The sequence below is a fragment of the Ornithodoros turicata genome, chromosome 4, assembly GCF_037126465.1.
Source record: "Ornithodoros turicata isolate Travis chromosome 4, ASM3712646v1, whole genome shotgun sequence".
Classification (NCBI taxonomy): domain Eukaryota; kingdom Metazoa; phylum Arthropoda; class Arachnida; order Ixodida; family Argasidae; genus Ornithodoros; species Ornithodoros turicata.
Window position 1 is genome coordinate 78,862,537 of NC_088204.1, and position 19,278 is coordinate 78,881,814.

General features: G+C 45.6%; 2 protein-coding genes across 12 annotated transcripts in view; one reads left to right on the forward strand and one right to left on the reverse strand.

The window, feature by feature from the left end:
- Positions 1 to 3,704: 3,704 nt before the first annotated feature.
- Positions 3,705 to 19,278, forward strand: part of LOC135392025 (uncharacterized) — a 134,511-nt gene continuing 118,937 nt past the window's right edge. For 2 of the 9 annotated variants that reach the window (XR_010422152.1, XR_010422155.1), the window contains exons 1-2: positions 3,706 to 4,048; positions 10,883 to 11,164. The gene's annotated coding sequence lies outside the window, so the exon portion shown is untranslated. Of the gene's footprint in view, positions 4,049 to 10,882; positions 11,165 to 19,278 lie in introns of all 9 variants that reach the window. The other 7 variants (XR_010422154.1, XR_010422156.1, XR_010422151.1 and 4 more) reach the window with 6 other exon arrangements.
- Positions 12,671 to 19,278, reverse strand: part of LOC135392023 (uncharacterized) — a 44,382-nt gene continuing 37,774 nt past the window's right edge. For 2 of the 3 annotated variants that reach the window (XM_064622638.1, XM_064622639.1), the window contains exon 2: positions 12,671 to 16,378. In XM_064622638.1, coding sequence (XP_064478708.1) covers positions 14,677 to 16,378 — 1,702 coding nt within the window. In that variant the 3' untranslated portion in view covers positions 12,671 to 14,676. The remainder of the gene's footprint in view (positions 16,379 to 19,278) is intronic. The other variant, XM_064622640.1, reaches the window with a different exon arrangement.

The following is a 19,278-nucleotide window of genomic DNA, read 5'->3' on the forward strand; positions in this document are numbered from 1 at the left end:
GGGCCGAAAAGCGAACCAAACTGAGAGACTCTCGATTGGCCCAATTGGTAGGCATCATAGTTCATTTTCATTGGTTGCATGCCCAGTGTTGCCTGAATTATCTCAAACTATGAGCTCTATGGGAAGCCTGGCTATATGATTGCAAAGGGTCGAACGGACAGTGTGTCGCGAGCATTAAACGCGTTTATGAGAAATCGGTTCGTGCTTTAAATCTTGAGCTTTATTTATGAGCTTTTCTTTATATTTTTGTGTGTGTTCGTGTGCTCGATATGCGAAATGATAATTCTCATTTCAATATGCTTCTTTTGCTCGTGAGCTGTGGGGGTGGTAATGATATCGCAAATGAGCGTTGATAATTTTACTCAACAAACAGTGAACTTTGATCGCTGAGTTTTTTGTGTGCACACCGCTATGTTGCATTAACATTGATTGTACGACGGCTCACGAGAGATTATCCCCGTCACCCATCACCGTCACGGTCCGAGGTTAGGGCTGAGAGGCTGCGAAGGAAGACTAGACTAGGTATAAATTTCAATTGAAACGGGCGGGATTTAAAGGCGGAGTATTTCGTGGCAGCCCCGCCCTACAGCTTATGACAGTAATCGAGGTCCATTAGTTTTGACGAGGATAGGGCCCTTGTTGAGTATTCCCACATATAAAACTTGAGACATGTAAAATCATTTGAAATAGCTTTTTCACCTTTACATCTGCCACTTGTAGTATTTTCACATGTACTGTATTGTCATATGTGTAAGAATAAATGTTCACACAGAAACGGCATAAAATGTGATTTCTCTTTACAGCTAGAACATGCATTCTGCTCCATTTCGTTCCCGTTGACATTTCAATAATTTCTCATCGAAACGCACTAAATTCCTGTTTCTTTCAATAGGTATTTGTCCAAGATCGTCGGTTGGGAATGGGAAATTTTGTTCACTTTCAATGAGAATTATGAATGCAATGCCCAATTGAACCGAATGATATTTTTGGGCTATTTTGAATTGGGCTATTTCTAGAAGTAAGGCAGCTTTAATAGTGATATTCAATCTTCTTTTCGAGCGTGTTTTAAGCACGCCGCCAGACAAGGGACAGTATCACGTGACCGCACGCTTGGCAAATTCTGTGTCGTCGTGCAACAGATGGCGGCACTGCCTTGATACTGGACCTGGATATTTAACGATGCACGAAATTGTTGCCCGCACCAGGAACGAGCTGTATAAAGGTTGCCTTCCGAGAATGAGACGAATACTACGAAGAAGAGACTGGGACTCTGGTGGGACATAAGCCGACAAACTCTGTGACTTATTATTATTTTCGGCTAGAACGCGCTTAACCTTAGCGTTGTCTGCCCGATACAAAGGGCAGAGGCATCATCATCAACAACGCCTTCCAACGGAAGAAGCACCGCATAGTTCACGCTGGCAAACTGCTTTTATCTCTTGGGTGTTATGACGACGAAAATATGTCGGTAAGCGGCAAAAACCATGTAAACAAAGTAACATGACACATGACCCCAAAATGACGTTTTCTATGACGTGCGATCGGGACAAGATGGCTGATTTGCCGAAGCACACGCTTGAGGGTAGTCACAACGATGGCGGATTTGTGTCACCCTTATGGGGGGAGTAGCTGGAATCACGACCTACTACTATACTAGAGACCTGGACGTCCGCAATGCTCCCAGCACCGGGGTAGTAGTTCTGGCAATCGCCGCTTGGCTATGGGATTTAGCGCTAGCTCGCACTATTTGTTACCACGTGACTTGTCGAAACCGCGGCGACGTATGGTAGGCTGTGTTGACAACGACGAAGCAGCATAAGAGAGAGAGAATAGCGCGTGCTTAGCAACGGGCTTAGCAACAGCCTGTGTATGTGTGAATCCCTAGCAGACTAAAGACGGTGGCAAGGGTGATTCCCTCTCCCCAATAATGTTATGTGGCGCTTGCAGCGGTCACTAACGTAACTAACCCATGACCCGTCTCCGTCTCTCCCATAGGGGAGCGCCAGCTGTCCAGGTCTCTAGTTAGAGGTGTGCGCCGCCGCCGCTGGAGGTCGCGGCTTCGCCGTCGCCGCCGTACCAAAACTGTCGGCGTGCCGCCGCCGCCGATGTTGAAAAATCGGCGCGGCTGCGTAATGTGCCCATTTTTATCCACTTTCTATAAACGAATATCTCCCATACCTAATATTTTGTTTGTTTTTCTTTCATCTTAGGTCCCAGGCTTCATTTGTGGTGTTTTTAGCAGTGACAACTTCATTTCCTGATATGCTGTTTATGCTTTAGAGTTTCGTTTCATAGTCGACCCTGGAGGCACACAACTCCAGGAAAACTTGTCATTAATTCTTGCAGGTTGTTTGCTGGTCATCCACCAACACCATAGCACTGGTCATTATCCATATACAGGGTGTTTTGTTTTTCATTCGTCACGGAATTTTTGTTTAAAAAATAGTGGGACGAAATACATGCCGCTTTTGAGTTGGTCATGCGAATATTATCTCGAAGAAAGTATGTAACTATAACATCATTAATTACCTCAAATTCATTAATTCTTTAATCAAGGGATTTCGCGTAAAAACGGGATAGCAGAACGGAAGATACTCATCGTTGAAAGCCATTCCACGTTTAAGAAATTCTTAAACGCGCACATGTGTTGAAATATCCGACGCTGAATGTCGCTATGCAAATGAGCCGAAACAAGAAGTACGCCATTTCCGAGCGCAGAAATGACGCGACTTTCGCCTTATCTGGGTTGGAAAGCGGTCTATCTGACCAACAGATTAGCGCCTACACCAATCAGCTCGATCGCTCCAAAGCACTTGGTCCTCTCACGTGGATTGCCCGTCGCTCTTTCTGCGCTCGAAAAGTGCGTAGCAAATAGTGCATTTTGTGTGTGCCGGCGAAAAGCACACAGTCAGAGAGGGGGTTTTCAGTCGCGGAATTGCGGGGCTTATAATGCGCGCGAAGCATGGCAGACTCAACCCACTCGTTCTGGACAAGTTTATACTGTAAAACCCTTTAATTTCGCGAGACCTTAATTTTCGCGAATTTTGCGAATCGAGAAAACTCGAGGAACTCGTGGAGTGCGCGAAATTTAGTTGTTGCGAATATATCCCTACTCGATTCGCGAAAATTTAGGGCTGCGAAATTAAATGATTTTACAGTATTTATTCATGATAACTACAGCCTCTGCAAAAATACTGTTCAATGACGTGGTGGGTGCGCCTTATGTCATATCGTTTGCTAACGTTCGCATATTTATATGGTTTCCGAAAAAGAGCCACTGGATCAATGGACAGAGCTTTCACGCGTCGCCGTCCTGTGAACATTCGATCAGCACTCGCTATAACTGTTACGTGTAATTGCCATTAAAGGGATGGCTCGTCGTTCTGATTATCTAGCTATGTTGTTTTCTCCAGCGCTTAACGCGCACTTAAAGCGCCCAGTCGAAGTTCTTGTGCGACGACCTTCTTGAAGTGCTTTACTTTTCCTAATGTTCCTTTGTGTGTTCGGTTTTCTTTCATAATACTATCCAGTGCTGACGCACTTGTTTGGTGCAAGGTACAGCAAATACTACCACCGTCGCGTTGACTATGATGGAGAAAATACCCCCGCTCTGAGGTGTTCGTGCGTCCCCGTTGGAGAAGAGAACATATATTGACAGCCCACGGGGCGCACGCCGATATGACAGCATCGGCGTGACGCCGCCGGGCCTTCAACGTGCTCTACGCCGCCGCCGCCGAAAAAAATGCCCACGGCGCACACCTCTATCTCTAGTATAGAGTAGGTCGTGGCTGGAATAGCCAACAGGATCATCATCATCGCAGTGTTGGCACTCCTTTACCCTCCCTGGGACTACTGGGATTGTCTCATTGGGCTGGATATGGTGTAAAGGCGATTTACGGGTGATTTTCCTGCTCTTTCGTACCATTTCAACAGCGACATTCCTACTTTTCGGAAGTCGGCAGGCGTCTTGTATCGAAGTGTGGTGCAAGACTTAAACCGCAACGGACGACGCCACAACTAGGCTTAGGTCGGAGAATTGCCATTAAAGGTGAGTGCTACTAGGGTGGGTGCTGCCAAAGGTCAGTCACATTTTAGCGTCTGACGCTATATTTACTTCAGAGGCAGACTTCTGCCACCACACAGTAAATAATTTGATTTGTACGAAACAATTGCCGTTATCATGCGCTGCCTAAGAAAGAAAGGGAAAAAAAAAAAAAGGGCTGTGTCTAGGGAACCGCATCGGCGGTCTCCCCCCGCGGCGGTTCCCGCGGGCCAACTTTCTGCACCAACTCCGACCAACTTTGGAGTTGGTGGCAGTCGGCCGACATCACCGACCATGACCAACTCGAGTTGGTGAGAATCGGTCGCCGAGCGATAACTTCGGAGAGTTGGTGGTGGTCTAACCAATCAACGCGAGGAGCATTGCCACGTGACCCTCCAGGGCGTCAAGCGATTTCGTTCCTGTCGTACTGCCTGGCATGGGTTCAAATCCTACGGGGGTACATGATAATTTTTTATTTATTTTTTTTTTGTTGCTAGCGCCATATAAACATATCAATAGGCATTTTTTGAGGTACTGGTGACCTTCTGGCGAAATAAAATGACTTCGTTCTGATTAATGACAGTTAAAAAAAAGTCACCAGCGGTTGGACTTGAACCCATACACCCCGATTGCCGTGAGGTTGGTTGTGGGCGGAGCTAACGAGTTGGTACGTGTGAACGTGGAGACGGTACCGTCTTGAAGTTGGTCCAAAGACGTTGCTTCGAGTTGGTCTGAGTTGGTGCTGAAAATGGGCCCGTGTGAACGCCCCCCAGGGGGGGCGTTGCGGATTTGAATCCACGGATTTGATTTAAATCTGGATTTAAATCCACCGGAGAGCTGGCGGATTTGATGAAGCAGAAATTATAATTATACCAATATTGTTAGGAAATCTGCAAAAAGCATCTACATATTTTTGCTACAAAATGTAAACCAACAATGTTAACAGCATAGCTTGCCCCCAGCTGTACCCTTTCTAATAAGAAATATGTTGTCAACCACTGGACAGCATACATATGTGTTATGACGGTGTGCTACAAAGCAAATGTGCCGCTCTTGCAACGTGCCATGTGTCAAAACGATGATTCACAGATAGATGAGTCTTTCTCATGACTTCACCTATTTCTGCCAATCCGTGATGAGCATGCTGCCCGTCATGCCTTGCTGTACTCGGTTGCTGGAGTCAACTTCATTAGTATAGAGGGACTCAATGGAATTTTTGGCAACTTGAATACACAGCACTCACAGACACTGCCTGGCTTCTAAAGAGGAACAACAATATGCTACCATATATGCAGAATCTGGGGTAGTTCCATGGTTGGGAAAAGGCTGAGTGTGATCACACAGAAGTACAGACAGACAGAGTGTCTCAAAACAGAAACTCCTAAGTTGTTGCTGATTTCAGCTGCTGTGACAGTTTTGCCTACCCTTTTCTCAAGCTCAGACTTCTCCAAACTCATGTAATTTCTCAACTAGCTTCTCTGAGAAACTGCGTACATTTACATACAACTGCGGAGTATAGGGCTTAGCAGCCCCATATTTGTAGTTCACATTCATGTGTGCAAGTTCGTGCGGACACTTATCCGCAACTTCGGTCCTTTGGTTCGATTCTCTTTGTTGTCGCCGAACGAGGCAGGTGCCGCATCCCGTTTCAGCGACTTTTACAGTCCAAATCGGCCGTCAGGTGAACGACCTCGTGACATTCTGATGCAAAATGCTTCGAGCACAAACGACAGTTGCCTTGATCAGTTCAGAGCACTCAACCACTGGTTTCGTACCACTCAATCACGCACAAACTAAACTAGGAACTTGGCTATAATCTTTGTTACTGCTCATATACTCCGAGGAGCACGGCATTCACACAATTCATTCACGCTGCATCTATCACAAAGGGACAGCTTAGCAGAGATGGGTGTATCATTCGGTATTGGGACCACTCGTTTTCAAAAATTAGTGAAAGGGGATAGGATGTAGTTCTGTATCGGGACCACTAGCTTTTTCAAAAGAAAAGAGGATAGAAACAAAAATCAACACCTTTACAACACCTTTCAGGAGAATACAACACCACGTGTACGTGACGGATCGAAACTGGTTCCGGATTGTGCGCACAAGACATGTACACATCTGCGCCACTGGTATTGGCGAGCAGTGGCTACACACACAACTGCAATGTTTGTACAATTTAGAATGGTGTCACGATCAGGCGGAACCTATATACGCAAAAAAAGTGCGCTTTTATGGATGAGTCTTACCGTCAATCGATTCCGGGTCATCCACTACTCCACTGGCTAACCACGTTGTTGTGGCAAAGGGTCAGCAGCTAAAGGTTCATCGACGTCCCCATTATGCAATCGGTCGGTGCCGATTAGCTCATCTTCACCGCTTTGCGACAGGGACCCATCACTATCGCTAAATTTGCTGTCAGACATCACGACATCGCGCGTTATAACTTCCAAGCAAAAAGCACATACACCTCCAACCGTACTGTGCATTGTGCCGCCCAATGGGCGACCTGCCACCATAAATCTCATAACCACGTCACATGTGACGTTGCATGAGAGGGAGTTGAATCCAGCTGCAACTTCTGTCATCTGCTGTCACGGCATATTTCTTCAAATTTCTCGAAAACCACTTCGTTGTTCTGGTTGAAACTTCGCGACTGTGTTTCTGTAGCACTCTTCAATATAATTTCAGCTAAGTTTGGAAATTGCTCGATCTGTACGAGACCGTCCCTTTAAGTGAGAAGAATCTAAAACACTTGCGCTCCAGGGCTCCTACGCAAAGCAACCGATGTCTGCTTCCAAAACAAGGGCTCTCCATGCGATTATCCTCCCGCTACACTATTTGGTGTGAACGTGGTGCCTTGTTACCAGATGTCTTGTCCTCTAACAACAATCAACAAAACCAAGCGCATTGTCGTCAAAAGCGACATGGGAATACCGAAAGTGGCAGGGGCCATATTCCGAGCCGCTGTCGAGCGCCAGCGACTGTGTCGATAGGGGAGTATCGGTAGGAGGCAATTACTGGCAGATATTTGAGTTCAGTTGAGATAATTAGATCAACGCGGCACACTCGTGGGGGAATACCACTGTTTGGGTAGCTAAAAGCTTCACAAGCATCATGCAGAATGTTTTTACCTCACGTACCTTTACCAGTTGTGTTAGTCAACTGGTTGGTGGGCTGTTTAATCAGACGCTCTTGGACATGACTCGTTGCCTGCTGATCGAATCAGGCCTCACCAAAACACTATGGGCGGACACGGCAACATACCTACGCAACAAGTGTCCATCAAAGGCTGTAGGGGGTCTTGTGCCAGAAGTGTTGTGGCTGGGAAAGGAGGTCAACATCGATCACCTGAGGGTATTCGGATGTAAGGCCTGGAGCGCACAGAGTCGGCGACAGCAGAGAGCAAAGCTGGACCCAAGGGCAATTGAGTGCATTTTCCTCGGCTACACGGAGGGCGTCAAGGGTAGACCATGTGGAGAAGAATTTCCGGCACCAGACGACAATGAAGAGGCGCCCACCATGGTCGATGGCACGGAGATCCTCAGCAATCTGCATGACGAACTGCAAGAGATCCCAGAGGTGACATTTACATTTGAAGCACAAGACGAGGGGGAGACGAATGAGGCAATAACTCCCGTGCTGCAACAAGACGAGCCGTCAACCTCAGGAGTACCAGGAGTACCCGAAGTGCGAGAACAACCCAATGATCTTCAGATGCCGAGGCGCTCCGAGAGACTAGCGTCGAAGCCACGCCCAAACTATTGTGGCGTTGTAAAGCGAAGCGACTCCATCCCCGATCCAACTACCGTTGAGGAAGCACTGTCTATGCCGGATAGTTCGGAGTGGCGGACGGCAATTGAGGAAGAGCTGGGCAATCTAAAACGCAATGGGACCTGGGAGGTTGTACCAAGACCAAGCGACAGACGAGTCGTAAAATGTAAATGGATATTTCGTAAGAAATATGACAAGAATGGCGACTTGGAGAGGCATAAGGCGCGACTTGTTGCCTGCGGCTATTCCCAAGTAGAAGGAGTAGACTTCAAAGAAACTTTTTCTCCGGTTGTAAAGTTGAAGTCTATCCGTTTTCTGCTGGCCCTAGCAGTCGAAAGGGAATGGGTCGTACACCAAGTCGACATAACTGCGGCCTATCTGAACGGGAACTTGGAAGAAACGATCTACATGGAGCAACCAGCCCTGTTCTACGAAGGGCGCAAGGAAGACGTATGCCTCCTAAAGAAGAGCCTATACGGTTTACGTCAGTCTGGCAGAGAATGGAACAGACGACTGGACAATTACTTAAAGGACATGGGAATGATCAGATCAAAAGCGGACCCTTGTGTCTACGTGAACATTACAAGAGACGTCATCATCGGAGTGTACGTGGACGATATACTAATCTTGGCGAAGGATGAGCAAACGGTAATTGACTTCAAACGAAGCCTGGCAACCGAGTTCCAAGTAAAGGACCTCGGTGAGGCGAACTACATTCTATCCATGAGGATACAGCGACGCACAGACGGAATGCTAACCCTAGATCAGAAGGCATACGCTGAAGAGATGGTGGACAACTGTGGATTGAAAGATGCTAAAGGTGCTTCGTCGCCCTTGGATGCTGGAATGCGATTCCAGAAGCCCATGAAGGAAGGGCGAGATAGCAACACAGTTACTCATAAGTACCGCCAAGCAGTAGGAGGATTGCTCTACCTGGTTGGAGGTACAAGACCTGACCTCGCATTCGCCGCTGCGTACATGAGCCAGTTCAACGAAAATCCCACAGAGGAACACTGGAATGGCTTGAAGCACGTTATGCGCTATGTTAAGCAAACCAAGGGATATGCCTTAACCTTCACGAAAACCGGCAGTCGCGTGAAATCTTTTTGCGATGCTGACTGGGCTGCTGACAAAGTTGACCGGCGATCCTTCAGCGGATATGTGTTCACGCTCGCTGGAGCAGCAATGACGTGGAGCAGCAAAAAGCAGAGATCAACTGCTTTATCGACGGTCGAAGCTGAATATATCGCCATGTGTCATGCAGCCAAAGAACTCCTGTGGCTCCAGCACTTCACGGAAGAACTGGGCGCCCGCGAGTGCGTCGAAGAGCCGCAGCCATTGCTCGTCGACAACCAGGGAGCTATTTCCGTTGCGACAAACCAAATAACATCAGAGCGGAACAAACATATTGAGCTCCGGCACTTTTTCCTGCGAGAAAAGATTGATGAAGGGAAGATACGCCTAGAGTATGTCAGCTCATCTGAGAATTGCGCGGACATCATGACAAAGGCTCTAACTGGCAAGAAAACTCATCATCATTGTGAACGTCTTGGACTACATGAACTCTTGCATGTGGGCTGAAGGTAGTGACGACTCATTGAGGGGGAGTGTTGGTCATTTTTTATTGCAATGTGTCGTTGCCATGGGGCAGCATTTGCAGTTTTAGTTTTGTGCTCGCGGATCTCGAGACATGCCATCTCGTTTTTCTATCCTCGGCTCACTTTCGTTCTTGGCCTGTCTCATTAAACGAGCCTGATCCCCTCGACTCCGAGTCTGCGTCCCTGTTTGCTTCTACCGTCTTACGGCTCCTGCACAACAAGTTGTTACCACACGTAGGCTTCTTAGAATGATTACTCTCTCGTGCGACATGCTTCGTACATCTGACATACAGTAACTGTATGTGTCAACACATAATTTATCGCAGCCATTCTTGGTGCTTTTAGCGGAACAATATTTGCACCTATCCCTTCTTATGACTGGGGAGGGAGAAGAACTCCAAAAATTCGGAAGATATTGCGTACCTAACGATACACCAAATCAAAAATTTCACAAAGGACACAGTAGAAAGGAACACAGGGTTGACACTGCTAAGTTTCACTTTGTGTTTGGTGCCTTTTTGCAGTCTTACTTCCATATGGGCAAACATGTGCAGCTTTTAACGAATACTTTTCTTTTCTTTTCTTAAAAACCAGGTGGTGGTGATGCTGAAAGGACTCACCGTTGTCTGCCACCAGAGTTGTACGTAACGCGTTACTAGTAATTGCGTTACTCGTAATCAATTAATTTTGTGAGCAAGTAATTTTCCAAGTAATCCGATTGCAATTTACGGTAATCAATTACTGAGTAATTGATTACTTCTTTAACCTTCTGTCAACAATGGCAACCCTTTTCAGCAAGCCAATCTGTTCTTCTGTTCCACCACCAGTTCGACTGAAGCAATGACGCAGAGGTCACTGTGACGGCAGTCTCTAGTTCACACGTGTTATACACACGCGTTATTACCACGGTAATATGATACAACCGCGACCTACCAGAGCAACAGTAAAATAGGTGACTGTATTGATAAATTGTGGGGGCTGAACATAACAACAGTAACAAAACGAAGCCGAAGTTTCGATGTTTTTTTAAACGTATGTATAAATCTGTAATAGGCGAGTGTATGTGTTTTGTATGTTGCTTTCAAATGTATTTGTGAATTTCACTTATCATGTATGGTGGTACCTCATATTAGAGTTTGCAACAAGAGCTGCATGGTTGCATTCACTGCAGGCTTGTTGGCTTTGCTATGGCCCACAATGTAAAAGTAACGGGAAAAGTAACGTGTTACATTGTTAATCGGTAACGTATTACATTTTTGATGAAGTAATTTGTAACGGTAAATAATTACTATTCGGCCAGCAGTAACAGTAACTGTAATCAATTACTGTTTTCGAGTAACGTGTACAACTCTGTCTGCCACACAGAGGTGGGGAACGTCACGACTGATGCCCTGGGTGTGGGTCCTGGGGCGACTTCTATAAGGGAACTGTGCCGACATATGTCTGAAAGCGCCTTTTGAAAACGCAGCAAAAACCCCGGACACACGGTCTAAGTATGGCCCTGGAAAGCACTGCCATGCCACCGTGATCAACCGTCGGGAAAAGCTGTGAAGAGGTTGTGCATACTGTGAAACAGCGGTCAACAAGCTGAACGTGCGCCTGTGCATCGTCAGGTGCAAACACTTGGAATTATTCAGCACTTTTGAGTGCTGCTGTGATCATCCTTGTGAACAACTGTGTGCAGTGAAGTGCCCTGGGTTTAGGATCTCAAGTAGCCGAAGACTATGGAAGACTACCTACTTCGCAGAAGGTGAGTCTCTGCAACTCTGACAGTGTAAGCATCGTTTCCACTACGGTGTTGAATCACGAAACTATGGAGTTTGAAAACGAACATGACGATAGGACACCATTCCGTTTATAACCGTGGTTCATAAGAAATTGAGGAAAGCAGGCGTCCTAGTCATCCTCGCCAATAAACGAAGAGGACAGATTCCTAGCTGTAAATGCAAACAAAATAGCTCAAGAGGTGCTCTCTGCCACACACAGGAGACAGTGCTCAACCAAAGAATAGCAAACTCTGGTACCTTAACAGTGACTGTGGGCTCTCTGTCAGCTGCAAAAGCCCTTCTGAGTCTGCTAACGTAGCTTTGCTAACGTAGCAATCGCGGCGCGTATGCCTGAGTCGTACACGTGGAACGTCTGTAAAATCTCGGGCATCCGCGCTCCATATAGTGGCGAGCAGTTGCTAGAGTTTTTTAGACGGCGCCGTAGAAGTACGCTAGGCAACGAGACAAATACCTACCAGAGGGATACAGCGGAGTCGCTGTGATCTTTTAAATCTGACATCCCCGAGCCAGAAGAAGTGACTTTGGTGTTCAATGGGTACCCAGTCAAGAGTTTTTCACTCCCACGCGGTGTTTCAAGGGCCAGAGGTTCGGACATCTGGTGAAACACTGACACGGGACAGCTCGTTCCAGAGTCTGTGCCAGTCCACACTCGTACGAGGAGTGTCACTTGTCCAGTGAAGCAAAATGCAGGAACTGTTGGGTGGGGGGGTTGCACCCTGCCACTTACGCCCACTGCCTTCATCGGGTAGCCACTATTGCCGCTGTCAAGAGAATGCTGTGACTAAAAGCCACTCAAGTGTGGGCCAATAAACCAGCCAGTGGCAAAAAGTTGTGGTTCCCATGGCCATACACACCTTGAGTTTTTTTTAACACTGTGAACTGGAGGCATGGACAGACATGACAGTGGACTAAAACTATTGAAGAAAGGATTCCACAAAAATGCTATTGGTTACATTTTACACATGTACCAGTGTCAGTCCTTCAGCTCAATGTATTTTCAACTGAACACTAATCGCTTAAAAAACAACAGTCCTTTACTCTCTGTCCTGCACTTAAATATTGAAAGTCTGAGAGCCCACTTTGAACAATTTAACAATCTGTTATCAAGAATTGAACATAACTTCTCACAGATCACACTCTGTGGAACATTTCTTAGTAATGAAAGTCCTGGATGTTATGATATGCCAAATTATGCTGTTAAATCTTTTCACGGGAGCTCATCCAGTTACAGTGGAGTTGCATTGTATCTCCATGAGACCTTGCACTACATGGAACGCAACAATGCACGACCACCGATACAATCAATGACGACTGTTTTGGCACTAGAACCACCTGCTCGGACATGAGTCTCCACTTCCCCATATTTACTTCTTTCTGACTCAGCTCTCATAATTCCAATACGACCAAGGTAATTCATGATATGTGACGTGTGAATCATGGACTGCTGTGCTTGGTAACACCACCACAGATCAAAAATATGGCCTTTATTAGCATTGTCCACACAAAAGCCGTGGATCGCAAAGGATTGCTGCAATCTCTGAAGCGTAAGCAAAATCGCGCTCAAACAGACAACCATAAGCTCTTAATATGTACAAAAACATCGTAGCATGCTCTCCAACTGTATTACTATAATGCCATTATACAAGCAAAAGGTGACAGTGCACAAACATGGCGTATCATCAACAGGACCATCAACCCAAGCGCACCGAATCTATTAAAAAAATTCAGAGCCGTAGTCAGGAGAGTTTGTGCCTGGGGCAGGGCAAATCAATCTGACATCTTATCTGTGTGCCATCACGCAATATAGAACCAGAAAAAAGCTGACAACAAAAGGTATAACAAGATATGCAGTTTGAATGCACCTTTCGATCTCATTGGGGTTTTTTCTTGGACAAGACTAAAATATATAATTATTTCATTGATAACATTCTCTCTCACGTAACCAAGTTTCTGTGAATGCAATAACATTGAACTTAGACTCCAAAGACGACAATACGGTGCTTAATTGATCCAAAATCTTCGCAACACTGTAATATTGAGATGATACAATTTGAAATGAGAACTGTACCCTACAGCTGTCATTAAGTTCGTCAACCAATATAAAGTCACACATGCTTCTAATGTTTATACACTCGCGTAAATGTTACATGTTCCCATTTGTTAATTTCAAGCAGTTTTGCTTCTGGTTCAACATGAATCGCTCCGGAATTTTCTGTACGTCGGACAAAGATCGTGCCGTCCTTGGCCCATACATATCTCCCCAGCGAAATAATTAAAATTGGGGCATTTATTTTGGAGTAAAAACAGGGACTGGTGTACATAAAAAGGGGGAAAACTATACTTGACGTTTCGAGTGGATGCTCTTCATTAGAAAAACCATCCTTCCAGGATTATCCTTGTGGATCGTTTTGCCCAACAATTGTTTTAGCTCCTTGCAGAGATGTTTGTTCACAAAAATTGGCTCATTGTGGTGGTAACCGAAGTGAGCTGCATTTAAACGTCACTTTTTGGGTGGGAGAGAACGAAAGAGAGAAATGGAAAGACAGTGAAATGGATGCCTAGAGAAAAGCGTACTACAATGTTGAGTTTAGATGGATCCTGTGTTGGGACTCTGTGAGCTACTTCAGTGGCATTCGCTGCTAGCTCTAAGCCAAGCTTTCTAGATATATCGCAGACTATGTCAGCGCAGCATTCATTGGGTTTTAGCGAAAAGTTTATTTCCGCGTTATTTCTTCGTGAATACCCTTTGAGCGACACCACCTCATACTTGAGGGTCATTCGTAAGTTAATATTTTATTTATTTGTTTTATTTTCAAATACTGTTGGCCCCTGCTCACCGACTGTTACAGGAATTGGCACAGCATAAGAGGTTCACACATACTATCACTCAAAATATAACCAGAAAATGCTCATACACGAGGTCACGCTTGGCACAAAATCATTCTGCTGACGAACATATGTCTCGTCTAAAAGTATAAAACTCGTCTTAAGTAGCAGTGGAGACACATTCCTCGGGTAACTGATTCCAATCATGGATAGTCCCGGGGAAAAATGAAAGCATTGATTAATTGATTAAAAGAATTGATTTTGGAGCGGTATGGCCACAAGTGCTTGGAGTGCTTATGTCTGGAAGGGTGCGTATCACTTTTGTTGATATATATATCACTTTTGTTGATATATATATCACTTTCGAGTTCCAATTTGCCGCTGAGTAAGAGAAACGAGAATCATTTCGCTTTGCTGCGATTAGATAAAGCGCGCAATTTATTTAATTGGTGAGAGTATGCAAGTGAACACCACCACCACTAATGCCAACCCAAAAAGAATTATTTGGCCAGCGTGAACCGTTTTCGAGTCATACAGCCGGGACAGTTCAGTGAAGAGCACCGTAAATGAAACGCAGCAAGACTAGGCGCATGAATTGATGCAGTTGTGGGACGAAGCTGTATCCAGTAAGACTCCTTTTCTTAGGAGATTAGCCGTGAGTGTCGTTCGAAACAAATTCAACATGGCCACGCGTGTTGTTGGAACTACATGCCCCCGCAGTGTATCGCGCTCCTGAGTAACCGTTCTGGTTACGGCACTCGGCGCCTTTAGCACCATCTGGTGGCTGAATGGTCCCAGCACCGTCTCGTGCCAAGGGTTGGCTTGGCTTGCATCTCCTCTTAACATGAAACCCAGCACACAGTATAATCACAACAAGCATGACGAAATTGGCTCCATAAGACATCCAGGTATAAGGATGGTCATTGGTTTTAGAACACTGTGTGGGTTCCGTTGGCAAGGCATTCGATGTAAATTTTGCTCCGATATATTTATATTGGACACGCACAAGGATACGCCCCGTCCAGCTGTCTATTTCATAGTCATCGGAACTCACAATTTTGCCATTGAAGTTTAAGTACAGTGTGTGGTTAGGGAGGATGGTGACTTGGTCTCGTTCAAACACGAGCCAGGTGTGGCTAAGGGTACCGTTGGGGTGTAGACAACCGTTGGTGCCTTTCTCTGTGCCCCCTCTGCAGCCGAAAGCTTGACAGCAGTTTAGCCCTGGCAGCCTTATGTGACCATCACCACACTTGGTGTGATCTGTCTGTGGGTCGAGCTCAAACAAGGAGTCGTCTGAAGTGGGTTTGATGGTTTGAAGGCTAATCAACGATTGAATAAATTTTGCTCGTTCGCCGTCTTTCTCAACCGTTGTACGGGACACTCCGTTACAGAGGGCACAGTGGAAGTTCTTGTATGTTACTTGTTTTGTACCGCTCGGGGTATAATAGGCAGCGTACAGTGCACACTTCCGAGCGAGTGCAGGGTCGCTTCCTTTGGGACATTCATCCACGGTGGGAGAGCACTCCATCGTGTTGAACGCTTTCGTAAAATTCTTCCACTCAAACGCAGCGCTTCGAACTGTAGCATTGTACATGATACCCGCGTGCATCATCCAATAAACGTTTCGTTCGGCGTTATACATCATCATCTGCTGTTGGCTATCAGCACTCATGTTCCCTGGTGACGGTCCGACCCAATCAAGTTTACTGTGCCAGCTGTAAGCCTCGTCTCGTCGTCCCCCGTTGCAGTCTAGACAGTAACGGTTTCGATACAGGACCCTTGACGGCTCGTGAAAGGAAGGAATGTCAATGCTGTACTGGAACGATCCATAAGGAAAATCGCCCCTAAATTGTCCCTGGCATCTCTCTTTCATCCCCTGTCGAATGCGTCGTTCTGCACATGACACTATCACCCAAAACTGACGTCCACCACTTGGTAGCGGATTACACATGTAACGTACATGTGGTACATCTTTAGCAACGTCGATGCAACAGACCCCGTACCGATTGCAAGATGGGTCGCAAGAACAAATCGGTGTAATAAAGGTATCTTGAGATTGCCTGCAAGTATAGAAGGGAGATTCGCTGTGCACATTGGAGGCTTCTTCGCGAACCTCTTCTGGGAGATCAGCTGCTACTGGGGATGCAGCAGCGATAGACAGCCAGAGGATGAAGCAAAGTGCGATGAAACATGTTGCGTTTCGTGATGCGTGCTTGGTGCGCATGTTACGGAGCGGTACTGCCGACAGTGCGGCACGCACAGTAGAGTAGAATAGAGTATAGACAGCACCCAAGGTCCCTTGTGATGCAGGACACAACATGGCCAAGCACGGGTAGTCTTCACAGCACTGCCTGCACAAAAACAAACGGGTAACATGAGCTCTAGCAGGTAACATGGAATGAGGTGCTTTCTAATATGATCCATCCCATGACATCACAGACTCCAAGATGACACTTTGATCAACTCTGGTTCATAACGATTCTAAAATTGATATCATAGATGCTCTAAGCTAAGCTATGCTCTAATCTAACTATTTAATCTGCATATTATTAATGTCCCAGCGTATCGGACCCAGGTCTGGTCCCCCGGTAGTGCGTGGTGCCAAACTTCGTAGGAAGTGCAATGGTCAAAATGCCCACATCTGAGTGGTAATTCATTAAAAGATAACCACCAGTTAGTTTGAACTACTCTCAGCGCCGATATGCCTCCTGGGGGTGAGGGTTTAATATAGGTTTGCAAGAAAAAAACATTGGAGAAGTAGACTGGACCACTCAGTCTGATTCGGCGTGAAATCACCCAATTACATCTGACCCGAATAACGCAGTACATGTATCATATAGCTTTATACACAACAGAAATGCATGGAAATTTCTTATCTGGTATCGAAAGTGATAGCACTCGTGACTGACAATATTTTTCCCTTATACGTACATCTCAACTATTCGCTCACAAAGTGGAAAGATCGTACATCACAGCTACTAAGTAATTCTAACTAAAAGGTTCTTCCCCATACTGGAAGGAATTAGCACACACGTGCAAAAAAAAAAAAAAAAAAAAGAAAAATTAAACAAACAATGCCAATCACCGAGGAACTTGCTGATGAAAGCATTCTCCGCTTGTGTTCACTCAGGCAGTACTTGATCATTGTTCATACCGTGATTTCTCTACTCATGTCAGCGACTCTACTGATGGATGCCACATGGTCAAAAATCAACTGTATGGTACCGTAAAGCCTGAATGGACCCCTGTCTCCATGTCTTTCCCTATCTATCGCTTACCAGCACCCCGAGCTGGCTAAAAGTTTCCTTAGAGCGTGAGCCGGTCTCTAAGGAGGCAGACACGTGTTTGCAGTCATTATTGGCTCTTCGATAACATGACTGCCCAGTGTTTTCTTTCCATATAGTGTGTCATGAGTAACCCGCCTCTCAATTGTTCATTCGGTACAATGCGCCGCAGCGTGCACACACATTTACTAAGTTATCTTCAGTTAAAAAATATTTTTTTTTTAGTTTAACAAAAAGTACCCCTTAAATTGCTAGGAAGACGGAGCATCAAATGACGCCTTGATCACGCTTCTATCCTGACCACCTCGCACTGAATTTTTCGGTCAAGAAAGTGGATTTTGTCGAATTTTCACAACTTTCCAACTTTGCCGGTGTACTGTAAGCCGCATAAACTGAAAGTCTGACTAAAAAAAAAATTGTGAACTTGCACAAACTGTGCAAATTTCATGCACGCCACAAGGATCTAGCCCATAGAGTGTGAGGGTGAAAATTGCTTACATACAGCAAAATGAACTCTCCCCTATCGAATAAGATGCTTTTTAACATGCTCTGTGCCTTACGTGGGCTGCAATGCCCTCTTAATGCGACATGGGTTTTCATGAGCAAATAAAACAAATTGCGCTCGGACTCTTGGCCTGTAGACATGCTAAAGCATTAACAAATTTCACTACAGTATCTTTTAAAACTCAGGCGATATACGCGTGCAAGCACGACAAGACTGTAAACACTCGAATTCAGGGCCGGATTTTCTCGATCTGTTTTTGCACAAAAGCTATTCCATAGAAATTATTCATTCTACCGCTGTTGGTCATCATGTAGGACGAGCTTCTAAATATTAAAAAAAAAATGATGAAAATCCAGGAGGTCGATGGGGCCTCCCTGGCTGAACTGATGTGAAACCGACCAGCTATTGGACCTTTTAATAATGGAACACCAGCGAACCTTAGGGCATTATGCACCCTCTCCAGTTCTCAAAGTCAACACGTTCAGAAGAATGAAGTCGCATGGGAATGGGTTCCTCTGAACTTGGAAATTGTGATTGTACACGAACAAAAGCCGCGTCGCACCACCTGTGCCCGCCTAGGTGGGCTTATGTCATTGCCATCCAATCCACTCAGCCAACTGTGAACGACGGGGAGGACACACCCCTCCGGACCACGTGGGTCCATGGTTTCGGTGATCTCCCGTCGAAATCATTTGAAATATGGCGAAAGGCAAACTATCAGCAATGGACGAAGAGGTTATGCGACACACACAGCGTCTATGGATCGTCCGGTACGCAGCAGCTCATAAAATGTCACGCACGAAGTTATGTTCTGACGAAGAAGAAGTTCAAAGGGGAAAAGGTGCTCCGGTAACCATGCTGACAGTCAACGGCTATATTACATTTCTCGTATGATTCTGTGTAAAAGTCAAATTAAAACATGTTTCATGATGAAGTATACAAGATTGTTTGAAAATTTTGAACTTTGCTCGCAAAAGCCCGTCCATGAATTGGCAACATGTTCTGTGTATGATGTCACGGCCAGTTCGCCTCGGAGGCAGGCCGTAGCAGCTGCCGTTCACGTCTGTGGTAAATATAGAATATTTTCGCTATTTGTACGATTTTCAACTTCATATTTCACAGAGTGGATGCTTTAGTACAGAGGAACTAATTAAAAATGATCGTGGTCTTGTCAAATATCGTTTTATGGTCCCTTTAAGGCACGTCAGGAATTGTCGTCTGCTTCAGTCGTCGTACCGCTCCCTTCAGAACCACCTGCTGGGACACATTCTGTTGTCTGTATGAATTCGAAACAAATTTACAGGAATAGTTGGAATATATGCAGGAATGTTTATCCATGAAATCCAGCAATTAAATATAAGATTGTACAGCACAGCGCTGTTTTTCTTATGATTTCGTTGCAATAGCCGTGTTCACTAGACCTAGCATCAGCGACAGAACGTATTATTTTCATTTAGGTATC